The sequence below is a fragment of the Sapajus apella genome, unplaced genomic scaffold (genome assembly GCF_009761245.1).
Source record: "Sapajus apella isolate SASKATOON/1434 unplaced genomic scaffold, GSC_monkey_1.0 scaffold37, whole genome shotgun sequence".
In the NCBI taxonomy this organism is placed as follows: domain Eukaryota; kingdom Metazoa; phylum Chordata; class Mammalia; order Primates; family Cebidae; genus Sapajus; species Sapajus apella.
In genome coordinates this window covers 16,460,045-16,474,971 of record NW_022436977.1, presented here as the reverse complement: position 1 = coordinate 16,474,971, position 14,927 = coordinate 16,460,045, and the positions used below count along the sequence as shown (strand labels likewise).

Genomic DNA, 14,927 nt, shown 5'->3' with positions numbered 1-14,927 from the left:
TGTGCTGGGAAAACTGGCTAACCATATGCAGAAAATTAAAACTGGACCCCTTCCTTACACCTTATACAAAAATTAACTCAAGATAGATTAAATACTTAAATGTAAAACCCAAAATCACAAAAACCCTAGAAGAAAACCGAGGCAATACCATTCAGGACACAGGCATGGGCAAAGACTTCATGACAAAAACCCCAAAAGCAATGGCAACAAAAGCCAAAATTAACAAATGGGATCTAATTAAACTAAAGAGCTTCTGCACAGCAAAAGAAACCATCATTAGAGTGAATAGGCAACCTACAGAACGGGAGAAAATTTTTGTAATCTACTCATCTGACAAAGGGTTAATATCCAGAATTCACAAGGAACTTAAACATATTTACAAGAAACAAACAACCGTATCAAAAAGTGGGCAAAGGATATGAACGGACACTTCTCAAAATAAGACATTTATGTGGCCAATAAACATGAAAAAAAGCTCAATGTCACTGATCATCAGAGAAATGCAAATCAAAACCACAATGAGATACCATCTCACCCCAGTTAGAATGGCGATTATTAAAAAGGAAACAAGAGTTGCTGGTGAGGCTAAGGAGAAACAGGAACGCTTTTACACCATTGGTGGGAGTGTAAATTAGTTCAACCACTATGGAAGACAGTGTAGTGACTCCTCAAGGAGCTAGAATCAGAAATACTATTTGACCCAGCAATCCCATTACTGGGTATATACCCAAAGGACTATAATCATTCTGTAAGGACACATGCACATGTATGTTTATTGCAGCACTATTTACAACAGCAAAGACATGAAACCAACCCAAATGCCCATCAATGATAGACAGGATAAAGAAAATGTGGCACACATATACCATGGAATACTATGCAGCTATAAAAAGGAATGAGATCATGTCCTTTGTAGGGACATGGATGAAGCAGGAAGCCATCATCCTCAGCAAACTAACACAGGAACAGAAAACCAGACATTACATGTTCTCACTCTTAAGTGGCAGTTGAACATTGAGAACACATAAACATAGAGAGGGGAATAACATAGACCAGGTCCTGTTGGGGGGTTGGGGGTAAGGGGAGGGAACTTAGAGAATGGGTCAATAAGTGCAGCAAACCACCATGGCACACGTATACCTATATAACCAACCTGCACGTTCTGCACACGTATCCCGTTATTTTTTAGAATAAAGAAAAAGAATACACGATCAATGATGAATCTCTGAGAAAAAAATGTTTTTAATTCTTTAAACATCTTTAATTTTTAAAACATATTTATAATAGCTGCTTTGTGGCTATTTTAAATAAGCAACTATTAAAGAGCCAAATGTGGCCAGGCCTGGTGGCTCATGCCTGTAATCCCAGCACTTTGGGAGGCCAGAAGTTCAAGATCAGCTTGGGCAACATGGTGAAGATCCCTTACCTAAAATTAAAAATTAATAATAATTAGCCAGGTATGGTGGCATACACCTGTAGTCCTAGCTACTTGGAAGGCTGAGGAGGGAGGATCACTTAAGCTCAGGAGTTCAAGGCTGCAGTGAGCCATATTGCACCACTGTACTCCAGCCTGGGAGGCAGAGTAATACGCTGTCTCAAAAAAAGGGCAAATATAATATTTTTGTATCCATTAACCATTAACCAACCACTCTAGTATAGAAGGATAACAATAGTTAATAATAATTTGTTGTAAAGTTCAAAATTGCTGGAGGAAAGAAATTGGAATGTTCCCAATATAAAGAAAGGGTGAGTGTTTAGGGTGATAGATGTCTCAGGTACCCTGGTCAATCATTATACATTGCATTCATATAACAAAATACATGTATCCCCAAAATATGTACAACTATTATGCATCAATAAAAAGCCAAATGAAAATTCTAGAGTCAGAAATGAAATGAAAATTCCTAGATAGGCTAGACAACAGAATTGAGATAGCAGAAGGATCAGGAAACTTACAGATAGGTCAGAATTATCCAATACCAAAATGAAAAACAATAAGAAGAACGCCCAATGCCTCAAAGACCTGTGACACAATGGAAAGCATATTAAAATACATGAAAGCCCCAGAAAGAGGAAACAAGGGCAGAAAAAAATAACTGAAGAAATAATGGGCCAGACACGGTGGCTCAATGTGTAATCCCAACATTTTGGGAGGCCAAGAAGGATAGATCATCTGAGGTCGGGAGTTAGAGATCCGTCTGACCAACATGGAGAAACCCCGACTCTACTAAAAATACAAAATTAGCTGGACATGGTGATGCATGCGTGTAATCCCAGCTACTTGGGAGGCTGAGGCAGGAGAATCTCTTGAACCCAGGAGGCGGGGGTTGCGGTGAGCCAAGATCACGCCACTGTACTCCAGCCTGGGCAACAAGAGCAAAACTCCATCTCAAAAGAAAAAAATTATAGAGCAATAATTCTAACACTGCAATACACACACACACACACACACACACACACACACACGTATAAAATATAACACAGAGGAGGAACAAGGAAATGAAACTAAACTAGGGCAAAGTTTAGCTTTTTTACTAGAAGTTACTAACTTTTTTACCAGAAGTTAGTCAATATTCATCTTAAGTAAGCTGTAATAAGTTAAGATACCTATGGTAATAACTAGAGACATCACTTAGAAAATAGCTCAAAAATAGTTTAAAAAAATTAAAATGGTACCCTCATAAATATTTGTTTAATGTAGAAGAAGACAATAAAAGAGCATTCCAATAACAAAAGTTATACAGTAACCAAATGGCAAAACTGAAGATGCAAACCGAACAAAATTATAGTAAATTTTAATGGACCCAACACTCCAAAGCTTCTCTGACTGAATTTAAAAAAAAAAAAAAAAAAAAAAAAGACATGTCATGCAAAATTATAGACAAAATGGACTTCAAAACAAGAAAGATAGTAGAGACAAATAGGGATATTTTAAAATAATAAAGGGCCAATTCATCAGAAAGAGGTAACAGATATGAAGGTATATATACCTAACAACAAAGCTTCGAAATACATGAAGCAAAAAACAGAATTGAAAGAAAAAAAATAGTTTAACAATGACAGTCAGAGACTACAGTATCTCACGCTTAATAACCAGTTGAAAGTAGGAAGAAAATTAGCAAGGCTATAGCAGATTTGAAGAATCCTATCAACCACCTTGAACTAACATTTTGAACACTCTATCAGAAAAGAGCAGAATATCTATTCTTTTCAGGTGCATGTGAAACATTCCAGGATAGGCCATATGCCAGGCCACAGAACAAGTCTCAAAAAATTTAAAAGGTTTGAAATCAAAGTATATTCCCCACCAACAAATAAAAATAACAAAGAAATTTGGAAAATCTGTAATTCTTAGAAATAAAGTAACATACTTCTAAATAATCTGTGGGTCAAAACAAGAATCGCAAAGGAAATTTGAAAATATTTTGAACTTAATGAAAACAACAATAAAACATATCAAAATATGAGGTGCAACCTAAAACAGTGCTCAGAGAAATTCAGAGCTTTAAATATCTATATCAATAGAGAACAGTTTCATATCAATAAACCACTTCAAGAATAAATAATGAAGAGTTAATTATACATAAAGCAAGGAGAAGGAAGAAAATAAAATCAGAGGGAAAAATTAATGAAATTGGAAGCAGAAAAACAAGAGAAAAGTGAAGAAACCAAAAAACGTTCTTTGAGGGGAAAAAAAATCAACAAACCTGACAAACCTTTAGATAGACTGACTAAGAAAAAAATGAGATGACATAGAATACCAAAATCAGGAATGAATAGGGGACATCATTATCAAGCCTACTGAAATTAAAGGATTATGAGAATACTACCAGTCACCTGTGTCAACAAATTAGACAATTTACATAAAATAGCCAAATTCCTCAAAAACAAAAAACTATCAAAACTGATTAAAGAAAAAATGGAAATTATGAATAGCTCTATAACAAGAAAATAAGTTACTTAAAATCCACACTCCTGCACCACCCCCACCACAAGCCCAGGCTAGAAGCCTTCACCTAGTAAACTCTATCCAATATATAAAGAAGAAATAATACAAATCCTAAACCAATTATTTCAGAAAACAGGCAAGGGAACACTTTCCAACATATCCTATGGAACTGGTATTACCCTTTTACGAAAGCAATGGAGAGAGCATGAGAAAACAAGAGACCAATACCCCTCATGAATATACACATGAAAATCTTTAACATAACATTAGCACATAAAAATCCAGCACCGTTAAAAAGGACTAAATATCATGACAAAGTGAGATTTATATGATCATGATATCTACAGGGCTCCTTCCTCTCTTCGGTTCTGCCATCACCTTTCAGACTAATTTTATTACTAGTCATAATTTGGTTGCATAGTGCCTTCATTTTGCAAACTGATAAGGTGATACCTTTGACTGATCAATTTATCATAATAGAAGAAGGTTACTTTATGTCATACACCCTATATCCAAGCAATTGGACAGGACTGGCTTCTTTATGGGATTACTTAATAGGATCAAGCTATGTTATGTCATACACCCTATGCCACACTCTATCTCCAACCAATTGGATACAGGTTGTATGACATAAAGTAACTTAATCCTATTGAGATTATGAGTATCAAAAAAGATTAAGGATACCGTAAAAGGAGCAGAAAGCAAGAAGACTACCAATTTCAACCTTAATGTTGAGAGATTCAATAACTGACATAGATTTTGAACTAAATGGAAAAGGTAGGTGAGCAATGAGCCTAGATTCTAAGTTTAGTAAAAACCGGGGCTTAAAACAATCAAGCACCAACTAGAGCCATAGGGAGCATAAACTTGGCTGGTTTTAGAGTTTTTTAGAGAGATGACAGTCTGTTGGAGAAGGGGCATCCAGTCTTCAGGAATACAAGCGAGACTTTGACAAGATGGTTTGTTCGTTACTATAGCTGTATGTTAATTAAAGCACTGAAATCCAGTGCCAATTTTAGGCTTATTTACCCCTGGTTATCAGTTAAGTTGACAGAGCTTCCCAAGCCCAAGAAATTTTCCTTCTAGGTTCCTGCTTTTAGAGATGGTTATGAGGAAGAGGAGGATGCATCTTGCCATCTACCCCATCACCACCTAAGTTATCTGGTTCTGGGTGGAAAAATACACTGGATTAACCCCCAAATACAATCCATAATATGGTTCTAGTGGGAGATGTGAGAGAAAACTAGTTACCTGTTTTCAGGAAGCACTTGCAAACACCTAAATGTTCATACTCATCTCTAGGAATCTGAAAAAGGATTCACCTAGAAACAATGCTATTTGGTAGTCATTCATTTCTTCATGTATTCTTCAGTTTAGAATTACAACCTTTAACCTAGAGCATTAGTTAGCCAGTTCTGCACTATAAATGAAATGTAAAAATCTAATAGTTTTACATTTTTTGCTACATGACAAAACTTACCTCAATTTTTCAAAAGGTGGTATTTCAGATGAAAGAACAGATGTGAAGCCATAAAAGAGACAAAGCTCTTGGATGTCACAGGTGATCTGAAATAATGCAAATAGGAACTGAAAAAATTCAGATTAATGTTTCAGTAATAAAACCAAGACACAGCAATGTATTTTGTAGTCAACCCTGGAAAACCTCTTTTCTCTAACTGAAAACAAAGATCAAAAGTTTGAATAGATATTTCTAGGAAAGTTTAGACTAAGTTTACAGCCTCATTAAACATGACTAATTTCAAAAACTAAATCTGGCTGATAATACACACAAATCAAAATTTATGTTTTTTTCTGGGTGAATTTCAAACATGATGTTGATATGACATTTCCATATTCTGAACTACAAAATAATTCATAACAATTCTACAGATCATATGCAAGTTTATTTAAATAATTTAACACTGCAGAGTGAGTCAGTTTATGAGTATAAAAATAGATGGTTTAGCAAGCAAAAATGCATCCCACAAAAGCAGATTATACATACACCATCCGGCCTTTGGAATATTAAGGCAACATAAATATCTCAAGTAATTTTAGAAGAATGCTTTACTTGTATAACAGATCTCAAAAGAGGCAGGGCTCACAATTGATTTTTTCAGTATGAAGTCTTCTCTTTCCGTTTACTTTTTAATATATTAACGATTCTTCTTAAATATTGTACCACAATTAGTCTAGATTAACAAATGGGCTATCAAAGCCACTATCTTGTTGACTAGATAGCGGAATGATTAATTTTCTTGAAGGCTGCTGACACACTGAAGATGGTAATGTACTGCTCAGTTTTTTGAAATCTGACTTTAATATATTAGCCTTGTGATGAGACAGAGGTCGGTGAGTCACACTGATCTCTCCTGGCTGCAAATACTTGGTTTCTTCTGACAGGTATGGAGTTTGATCACGCTTACACTTCATTGTTTGACAAATCATATTACTATTCTCTGTGTCTGAAAGACAACTGGATGGTGAAAATTGTTTAGAATTAACAGATTCAGTTCCTTGTGGCCTACTACATACAAATGACGCTTGATGACTGTCAAAGGGTAAAGTTGCACTGCCGGAAGGCCAGTCCAAGGAGTCGCTAAGGTCCCCTCCATCTCTTACTGGAGGTTCCTGAACACCCAAAGCTTGACTTTTCTCAGATGCCACATTTTCACTTTCCATTGGTAGATTGCATTTACGTACTTTTAAACCAAGTCTTTCATTAGGATCATGAAAGATTATATTCATGCATCCTGATTCAGAAGGACTAGGGGTACGTCTAAGAGAGGGTTTATTTCCTAACGTTCCAAGAAAGGGGTATGCAGCTGAATGCAGAAGTGATTCAGAACCATTATCAGTGAGTAGGTCTTTCTTCTTGTGCAAACCAAAGCCGCCTTCACCTTCGCAAGGAACAAACTCATGAGAAGCTTTCTTTGGCAAACTGTTTAGGTGCTTGCAACTACTATCCCCAAACTGGAATTCTGAATGTGACTCTTTGGATCCCACATGCTTTCTGCTCCCATGCTCTGAGTTCTCTAACAGCCTTTGTAAGTTACAAGCAGCCCTCCTCTTGGGAACTTGTTCGCACACACTTCTTGTGATGGTGTTTAGACTGTTTGATTTGCTTTCATTACAATATGGTATTTTCTGATTCACATCATTTCTTTTTGATTTTTCATCTCCAATCAGCATCTCTGAAGTTAGGGGCAAAGCTATTATGTGCAAGGAAACATAAAATTAAGAGAAAGTTAATATTTAAAGGGAAGATTCATCCTTGAGTCAAAAACTTTAAAAAAAATAAAAAATTATGTTTTATGTATTCCCAAAGAATACTTATATGCAACAATCATTCTTAAAGAAAATACATCAATGCCAGACATTTAAAAATATTCTTTTACATATATCCACTAGATAAAGCTTGGTAATTTTGTTACCAAAATCCAATATATTATTATTATGGCTATCCACCTGACCTATCATTTTCTGCAATAGATGTTATAGCATTTCAAGATCCAATCACAATGTTCTCAATTCTGTACTGATGTCAAGAATGGAGTTTCTGACAAGTTTGCTCAAAGAACCCAACTCACCCAATATCTACACACACACTTCTAGAACAGCTAAATAGACTTTCTGCTTTAATTAGCTAAGGCACTAAATTTGATCAAAGATAAAGCAGCCACATGGCATGGAATTAGAGGTGTTATATCTCAGAGTGGCATGCCTTTGTTTCTAGAATCTATGAAAAGGATTTGCTTCTCTACTGGGGACATTATTTGTACACTGTTGCCCCAGATCCAGAAAGTTACTTTCTTGTTATATGCTACTGCCTTTTCATACCCAAGGTTCACATCACCATTCCAAAATTTATACAAATAATCTTTATGCTTCTACATGAGGAACGTTTACCAACATCGCACTCACAGACTCCTGAGCAATCTCAGCTTCAAGTTTTCCAGAGGTTCAAAAGCCCCACATCCCCATTCATATGTTAAAAATCTCCCAGTGTGATTAAGAATTTACCAATTTCATGTTTTTCTATCAGCTCTGGCTTTAAAGCTGTGTTATTATATACAGAAAGAAAAAAATAATAGTTTCTCCGGAGACTACTCCATTATCATTACAAACTATAACCTTTGTCCCTTTCAGTGCTAACTCTAATTTAGCTAATCTTTTATTTATCTCAATAATTTATCTAATACCAACATCGCATTTGCTTGGTATATCAGTCTCCATCCCCTGATTTGTAATTTAAATGTTCTTCTTGTAAAAACAGCAAATGTCCGTATTTTTAACAACCCCTATTTGAAAGTTGTGGTCTTTTCATAACTGAGTTTAACCTATTTATATTTAGTATGATTGCTGATGTTTCAAACTACTATTATGTCCTACTTACCCATGGCTTTCTAGTTTTTTTTCCTCTTGCCTGATTTTGTTAGATTAAAAACGTTTCTTTACAAGGTTTTCCTTTACCAGTTTTAAAGTTATATGTTCTTTGTCTTTGTTGGTTACTCTTAAATTTTTTTTTTTTTTTGGAGACAGAGTCTGCTCTGTTTCCCAGGTTGGAGTACAGTGATGTGATCATAGCTCACTGCAGCCTTGACCTCCCAGGCTCAAGTGATCCTCCCAACACCACAGTGCCCCATTTAAAACATTTAAAAAATTTTTTGTAGCAACAATGTCTCACTATGTTGCCCAGAATAGTCTTGAACTCCTGGGTTCAAGCAATCCTCCCACCTCAGCCTCCCAAGGTGCTGAGATTATAGGCAAGAGCTACTATGCCCGGCTACTCTTAAATTTTAACAGACATACTTAAAACCTGTATTTTTCTAGCAACGACCAGTGTTATTAGTATCTATATTCTTTCTCTAAAAATAGTAAAATTCTTAGCGAATTTTCATTTCCTCTACCATATCCTCTTACATGTTAGAATACTGTGCTTTTTAACATTCTCAGGTCCTGTTGTTTGTTCTATTAATTCTGTTTTCTTAAACGTAAGTTCTATTGGATTTTTTCTTCTTGCCATTAGTGTGGTGTCTCTGTGTGTGTTGTTATGGTTTTCTATAAATATATAGTGATTCTTGGTTAAATGCTTATCTTTTAGATATCCTGGATAACATAATTGTTTGTGCTCCTGCTTAAAGGGGTTGAGAGTGGGGGTGGAGGGAATGAGCTACAGAGTAGAAAGATCTAATAGCTGAGACTCTGGGCATGTGGGCTCCCAGTTCCTGCTTGATATAGCTAGCCACCTGGAGCAGTGCCCTGCTCCCAGATTCTTTGTTCCTGCTGTTGTTGCCCAGCTCAATATTGAGGTTGGAGGAGGAAGGGGAGAAAGAGAAATAAAGAGAGGACTAACCCCACCTGGTTGCTGTTGGTATAGAACATCAACTAATTACCCCATTGATACCCCTAGGCCCTCTACTTCTCCTGGAACGTACCACCCTCACATGTGGAACAATTTTGATATTGCTCCTACTTGCAGTTGTCATCTCTTAGTGGTTTTGAACTGAGGTTTCCATCTCCCATCCTATACTGTCTTCTTTCTCTCAGGGATTTCTTGTCACTTCTGGTCTATCCACTGCAACTTTTTTTTTTTTTGAGACAGGGTCTCATTCTTTCAACTAGGCTGGAGGACAGTGGCATAATCATGGCTCATTGCAAACTCAGATTCCTGGGATCAAGAGATCCTCCCACCTCAGCCTCCCAAAGTGCTGGGATTACATGTGTGAGCCATCGTGTCTGTCCTAATGCCACCTTTTAAAATACAGTTATAATTTCCTCTTTTTCTCATTTTTATTTGCTGTTGAAAATTTTCTACCATTTCTAGGGATGGAAGCAGCAACTGGAAGCTGATGGGCCTGCTCAGTTTGCCTACTTGAATTGGAAACTGTATACTCTTTTTCTGTAAACTTGCAGTTTAACTATACAACCTCATAAATTAACTCTTATTCCTTATCTTCCCTGCCTTTTTCATACGAAAATATTAAATAACCAAAAAAGAAGAGATAAGAAAACCATTTGGTGACTCACTTTGACATACCTGACTGTGTAGTTTTGCTGTGGGACTTACTAGAAATAGGTGTTTCCAGCAATTTTGCCATTGTAGCAAGTTTGCTAGCAGCATTCATAATCTTTTTCTCAGCCCTGTGGGGAATTCCAGAATATTAAAAATACAGTTTTAAGGAAAAAATGAGTTGCCTTAACCCCAGTTTCTGTTTTCCTATTGGCTCTGCCAACATTTGGTAGCACAGTCATAAACCTCTCTTAACTCCCTATGGCTGATCATGTTGAAATAGTTAATTTAGTGGTTAAAGAAAATGCTTTAAAAATGACAACATGCTGTCCTGGTAATCTCAGGACACATTGTTCAGACTGAACTCACCCTTCTTTTCCATCATCCTGCAAAATCTGTTGGAGGCAAATCAAATAATATTTGCGCATCTTTCTGGCGGTTTCTTGACGTTCTCGCAGTACCTCTGCTTTTACCATTTCTGCGGCACGTTCCTTACTCTCCTGAATATAACGAAGCATATCACCTATAGTGCAGTGAGAAAATGCCCACAGAACGCATTTTTATTAGCACTTTTTCAGAAACGAGGGGCAGACTTCAGATCAACTTTCTGGTAGATGAAGTGATTTTAAGTATAGTTTAAACATTATACTTTCCACAGTCATTAAAATGGAATATTTTAGATCATCATTTTGGTAGACTCAAATGAGAAGTAATCTATAAGTTCTTTTGGAATGATGACAGCTACATATAGTAAGGAAACATGGCATATTCCCCAGCGAAATTCTGGCACCTTCTAAAACAATTAGCGAAGAAAATACTGTAAATATGAGGCACAGAAACATATGTATTTCAGTTGTACATTATGTCCAGTTAAGAGAAAAATAAAATACAAAGAAAAAGTTAAGCAAAGAGAAAGGAAAAAGCAAACACGAAGAAAAGGAGGCAATATGAGCTGGAGAGACTCATGTTCTTCTCTTGTGCTCTGAAAATTTAGGTTGCGATATTTATTGACAATTTTTTTCAGCAGTACTTTTTGAGCATCTAACTAAATATAATATTACACTCCACAAGAGAGATGTACAAAATGAGACTACAAGGAGGGTGATGGGACTTATAGTTGACGTCTGAAATTTACAGATAAACATAGCTCACAGCTTTCAAGGTATTTTTAATTTTTTTTTAAGTCAATATAGCTTTGATTAGGACTACTATTAGCTAAGGCTTTTTGTTTTCTAAATAAATCCAAGACTACATCCTACATCTAGAATTTCACCATCTCTGTTATATTAAGGATACCAATTGATACAGGAATCTCCCTCTCAGTGTCAGTAAGCATCTGAAAATTAGAAGTTCTATGCAAAAATATTAACTGGGAGACTATTTTTCATTATTTGAAATGGAAAATGAAATGGAGTACTTGTGAACACAAAACGAACCAACCAACTTTCTAAAAAATAAAACATAATATACATACACACATACAAGTTATCATGTTAAGATGAAAAAATACTTAAAATTCCACTTTCCAATTAATACATTATTAACAAAAAGTTGCTTTGCTTGTAGCAATATGCCCTTTGATAGCACCGTAACAACGGAGAAGCAAATTCCCTTATTAATACCGAATGAGCTTTGCAGAACATCTATACGTGAATCTGAATCTACCAATTATATGTGAAACTTCAGACTTTTCCTGCTCTTTTTGTTAAAAAGAAATGTAATTTTAATTCTATATAAACACTAGTTATTGTTTTGGGACATATATCCATTCTATGCAATTTTATAATTAAAAACTAGGAAGTATTCAAAACAGGGAAAACACACACCAGGAGAATACTCTACAGGATATGCTGGCACCACTTGGTACTGACAAGAACTTGATAAATTTATAGCTATGAGAAATAATAATCAGAAACAACAGAACAATTGCTAACTAGATCCATCTCCAAAGTCCTTAAAAGTTCATGGAGGAAGCCAGGCATGGTGGCTCATGCCTGTAATCCCAGTACTTTGGGAGGCTGAGGTGGGTGGATCACCTATGGTTGGGAGTTTGAGACCAACCTGGTCAATATAATGAAACCCCGTCTCTACTAAAAATACAAAAATTAGCTGGGCGTGGTGGCGTACATCTGTAATCCCAGATACTCGGGAGGCCGAGGCAGGAGAAGCCCTCAAACCCGGGAGGAGGAGGTTGCAGTGAGCCAAGATCATGTCACTGCACTCCAGCCTGGGCAACAGAGCAAGACTCTGTCTCAAAAAAAAAAAAAAAAAGCTTATGGTAGGAAGTAATGGTTAATTGCTCATTTAAAACCCATGAGACATTTTCTTTACTACAAATTATTTAAGTTGTAAGATTAAACTTTCAGTAATACTAGTGTCCAAAAAGAAACAAGAAAATCAACAACATAAACCTAAGACTGTCCTCATATCACTGCCAAAAGATATTATTTGGGCAAAATGATCAATGACTATGTAATTTTGAAAAGGTTTCAATGATCACTTCTAAGATTGAAGAAAAAAGTAATTTGGAAAATTCTCTGAAAGTACTACTGCTGGTAAACTCTGAGTTTACATTTAACAGCAACAATAAAAAAACTGGCTCCAGCCATCCTTAAAATCTTAGGAATCTCTTAGGGACTTACGTTTAATTTTTTTTACAGCTTTAATGTACTGCCCACGAAGTTCTTCCAAGGCTCCCCCACTGTATGGCAGGCAAGCATTTTCAATGGCCCCTGCTGACAATGACCTAAAAAAAAAAAAAAAAACCAAGATGACAAAAACAGAAATGGTAAATGAAAGATTTCATTTGAAAAATATCTATGTATCATGTACTCTAATAAAATTAACTGAGAAGTGCTAAAAAATCTCATATACAAGAATCTCTACTATACAGTTACTTAAAATAGGAGAAAAATGGAAACAACATAATTGTTATGGTGCTTCAATAAAGAATGGTAAACCCACATGAAAATTTATGCAGGTATCAAAAAACATATGTAGCAGAATATCTGATAACACAGGGAAATGCTTATCTAACATTAATAAAAAGTTATAAAATACCTTATATTCTCAGTTAAAAAACACACTGTACACATGGTGTGTGTGTAGAAAGGCTTACATGAGACAAAATATTACTACAGGGTACCTTCCGGGAATAAGATTTTGGGGGATTTTCTTCCTTTTTATCCTTTTTTGCTGTATAACAAAAAAATAATTGATCCCTAAAAAAATTTAAAGATACTTGTACTTAGATTTCTTTAAAATAGTACTTTAAAATAGTAAAAGTATACCTTGGTGGTGTTTTACAAAGTGTTCGCAATTCTTCCAATTTATTCTTCATGTCATTGTTTTCTTCTATTAATTCTTCAACAACTTTATTATTCTCTTCTATAACAAGAAGTTTATAGTATATTAGACAGTTAAATTTTTTTAGCCTTCTTTTCCCTTAAGTTCCAATACAAATGTTTATAGAGAAGACTGCGTTATTTCCAGTTGCTCTCCTGTAATGTTCATTTCTTCAGAAACCCTAGTCAGACCATTCCTTTGCTCTGTTTTCTCAGCACTTAAAATCTGTATCCCATCTTCTTCTTGCTTTGGGTTACACACTGTCCTGGAATTGGGTTTCAGCTGTTTCAAATGCCTGTGTTTTATTTTCCAACTGTCCTGAGTTCTGTAGAAACCTACTAGATTTTCTAATTTCATGTTCCCTGTGGATCCTGGTAGACCGTTTATGCTCATATAAATGAACACTGAACATGCACCTCAATATAAAACAAAAAAGAAATTAACCTTAAATAGGTACCCTTTTCAGAAATAAGGTAAGATTTTCAATTCTTTGAGCTTTTAAAAAGAGGATGAGGAGACTGATAAAGGCCATGCAGTATGAAGGAAAAGACAGGAATTTCAGAGTCAGAGACATCAGTTTACATTCTAACTCTGCTGCTTACGTGGTAGATAAGCCTAGGGAAAATTAACCTTTCTGAATCTGAGTTTCTTCACATGTAAAATGGTGATAGTATTAGTTAACTTACAGATTATAACAGAAATAAAACAACGATGTACAACACCTATACAAGGCATCTCAATGATGAGATGAACATGGCATCTGAAGTTTCCTATGATGCCATCCCCTCAACACACACACAGGCTGGGGAAAGAAATCACTCTGTTCCCCCGATTATGGATATAACTTTTTTGTTAGCTCACTGCCACTCCATCTATTTCCCAATAAACACTACCAAGAGAGTGGAAAAATGGAATTTAAGAAACAAAGAAACAATCTATAATCACCTAATGTAATCACTTAATAGATATAATCACCTAACAGATTTACATTAAGAAAAAAATTCAATTAAACTACGGACTTAAAACAATGAGTTGATACAAAGGGTCAGATTGTAAGTATCAACTTTGATTATTTGCAAATCTTACAAGTTTTAGAAGACATCAGCTTCAAAAAGCACTGTGTAGAGTAACTATTATATGATCACAATGTATGGTGCTAAATACTATTTGTAAATAATAATCATATCCAACTGCTCTGTCATTGTATTATATAAAACAAATTGTCTTGGTTTTCATCATATTTTACCATATCTATGTTGTAAATATATCTACAGTTGGACAAATAACTCATGTCCTCTCCTGTCCTCTACTAAAGAGCTAAGTAATCGCGAAAGGAATTGCAGTTAATTTTTTAATCTCAAAATTCTTAAAACCCCTTCCAGCCTTAAAGTAATTATTATCTATCTCTTAGAAATAAGAGTAATAAGTGCCTTACTAATAAGCAGTCGATGGTAGTAGGTGGCTTCTCTTAGTCAACAATATTTCTTGAGTCGTGCTATGACGCCAGGCACTCTGCTAAGTGCTGGAACACGACTTGATCCTTATTGCTATAAAGTCTGCACTCCAAAGGGAAGTACAGACAGCAAACAATTACAAGGATGGTGACTATTATAAAAAGCA

The 14,927-nt window shown here is 35.5% G+C and overlaps 1 protein-coding gene across 11 annotated transcripts in view; it reads right to left on the bottom strand.

Moving 5' to 3' along the window:
- Nucleotides 1-5,831: 5,831 nt before the first annotated feature.
- CEP152 (centrosomal protein 152) overlaps nt 5,832-14,927 on the bottom strand; it is a 76,632-nt gene continuing 67,536 nt past the window's right edge. For 10 of the 11 annotated variants that reach the window (XM_032297511.1, XM_032297515.1, XM_032297517.1 and 7 more), the window contains 5 exons: nt 13,253-13,349; nt 12,605-12,708; nt 10,332-10,485; nt 9,990-10,093; nt 5,832-7,161 (listed from right to left, as the gene is read on the bottom strand). In XM_032297511.1, the coding sequence (XP_032153402.1) occupies nt 6,137-7,161; nt 9,990-10,093; nt 10,332-10,485; nt 12,605-12,708; nt 13,253-13,349 (1,484 nt within the window). In that variant the 3' untranslated portion in view covers nt 5,832-6,136. Of the gene's footprint in view, nt 7,162-9,755; nt 10,094-10,331; nt 10,486-12,604; nt 12,709-13,252; nt 13,350-14,927 lie in introns of those variants that run through there. The other variant, XM_032297520.1, reaches the window with a different exon arrangement.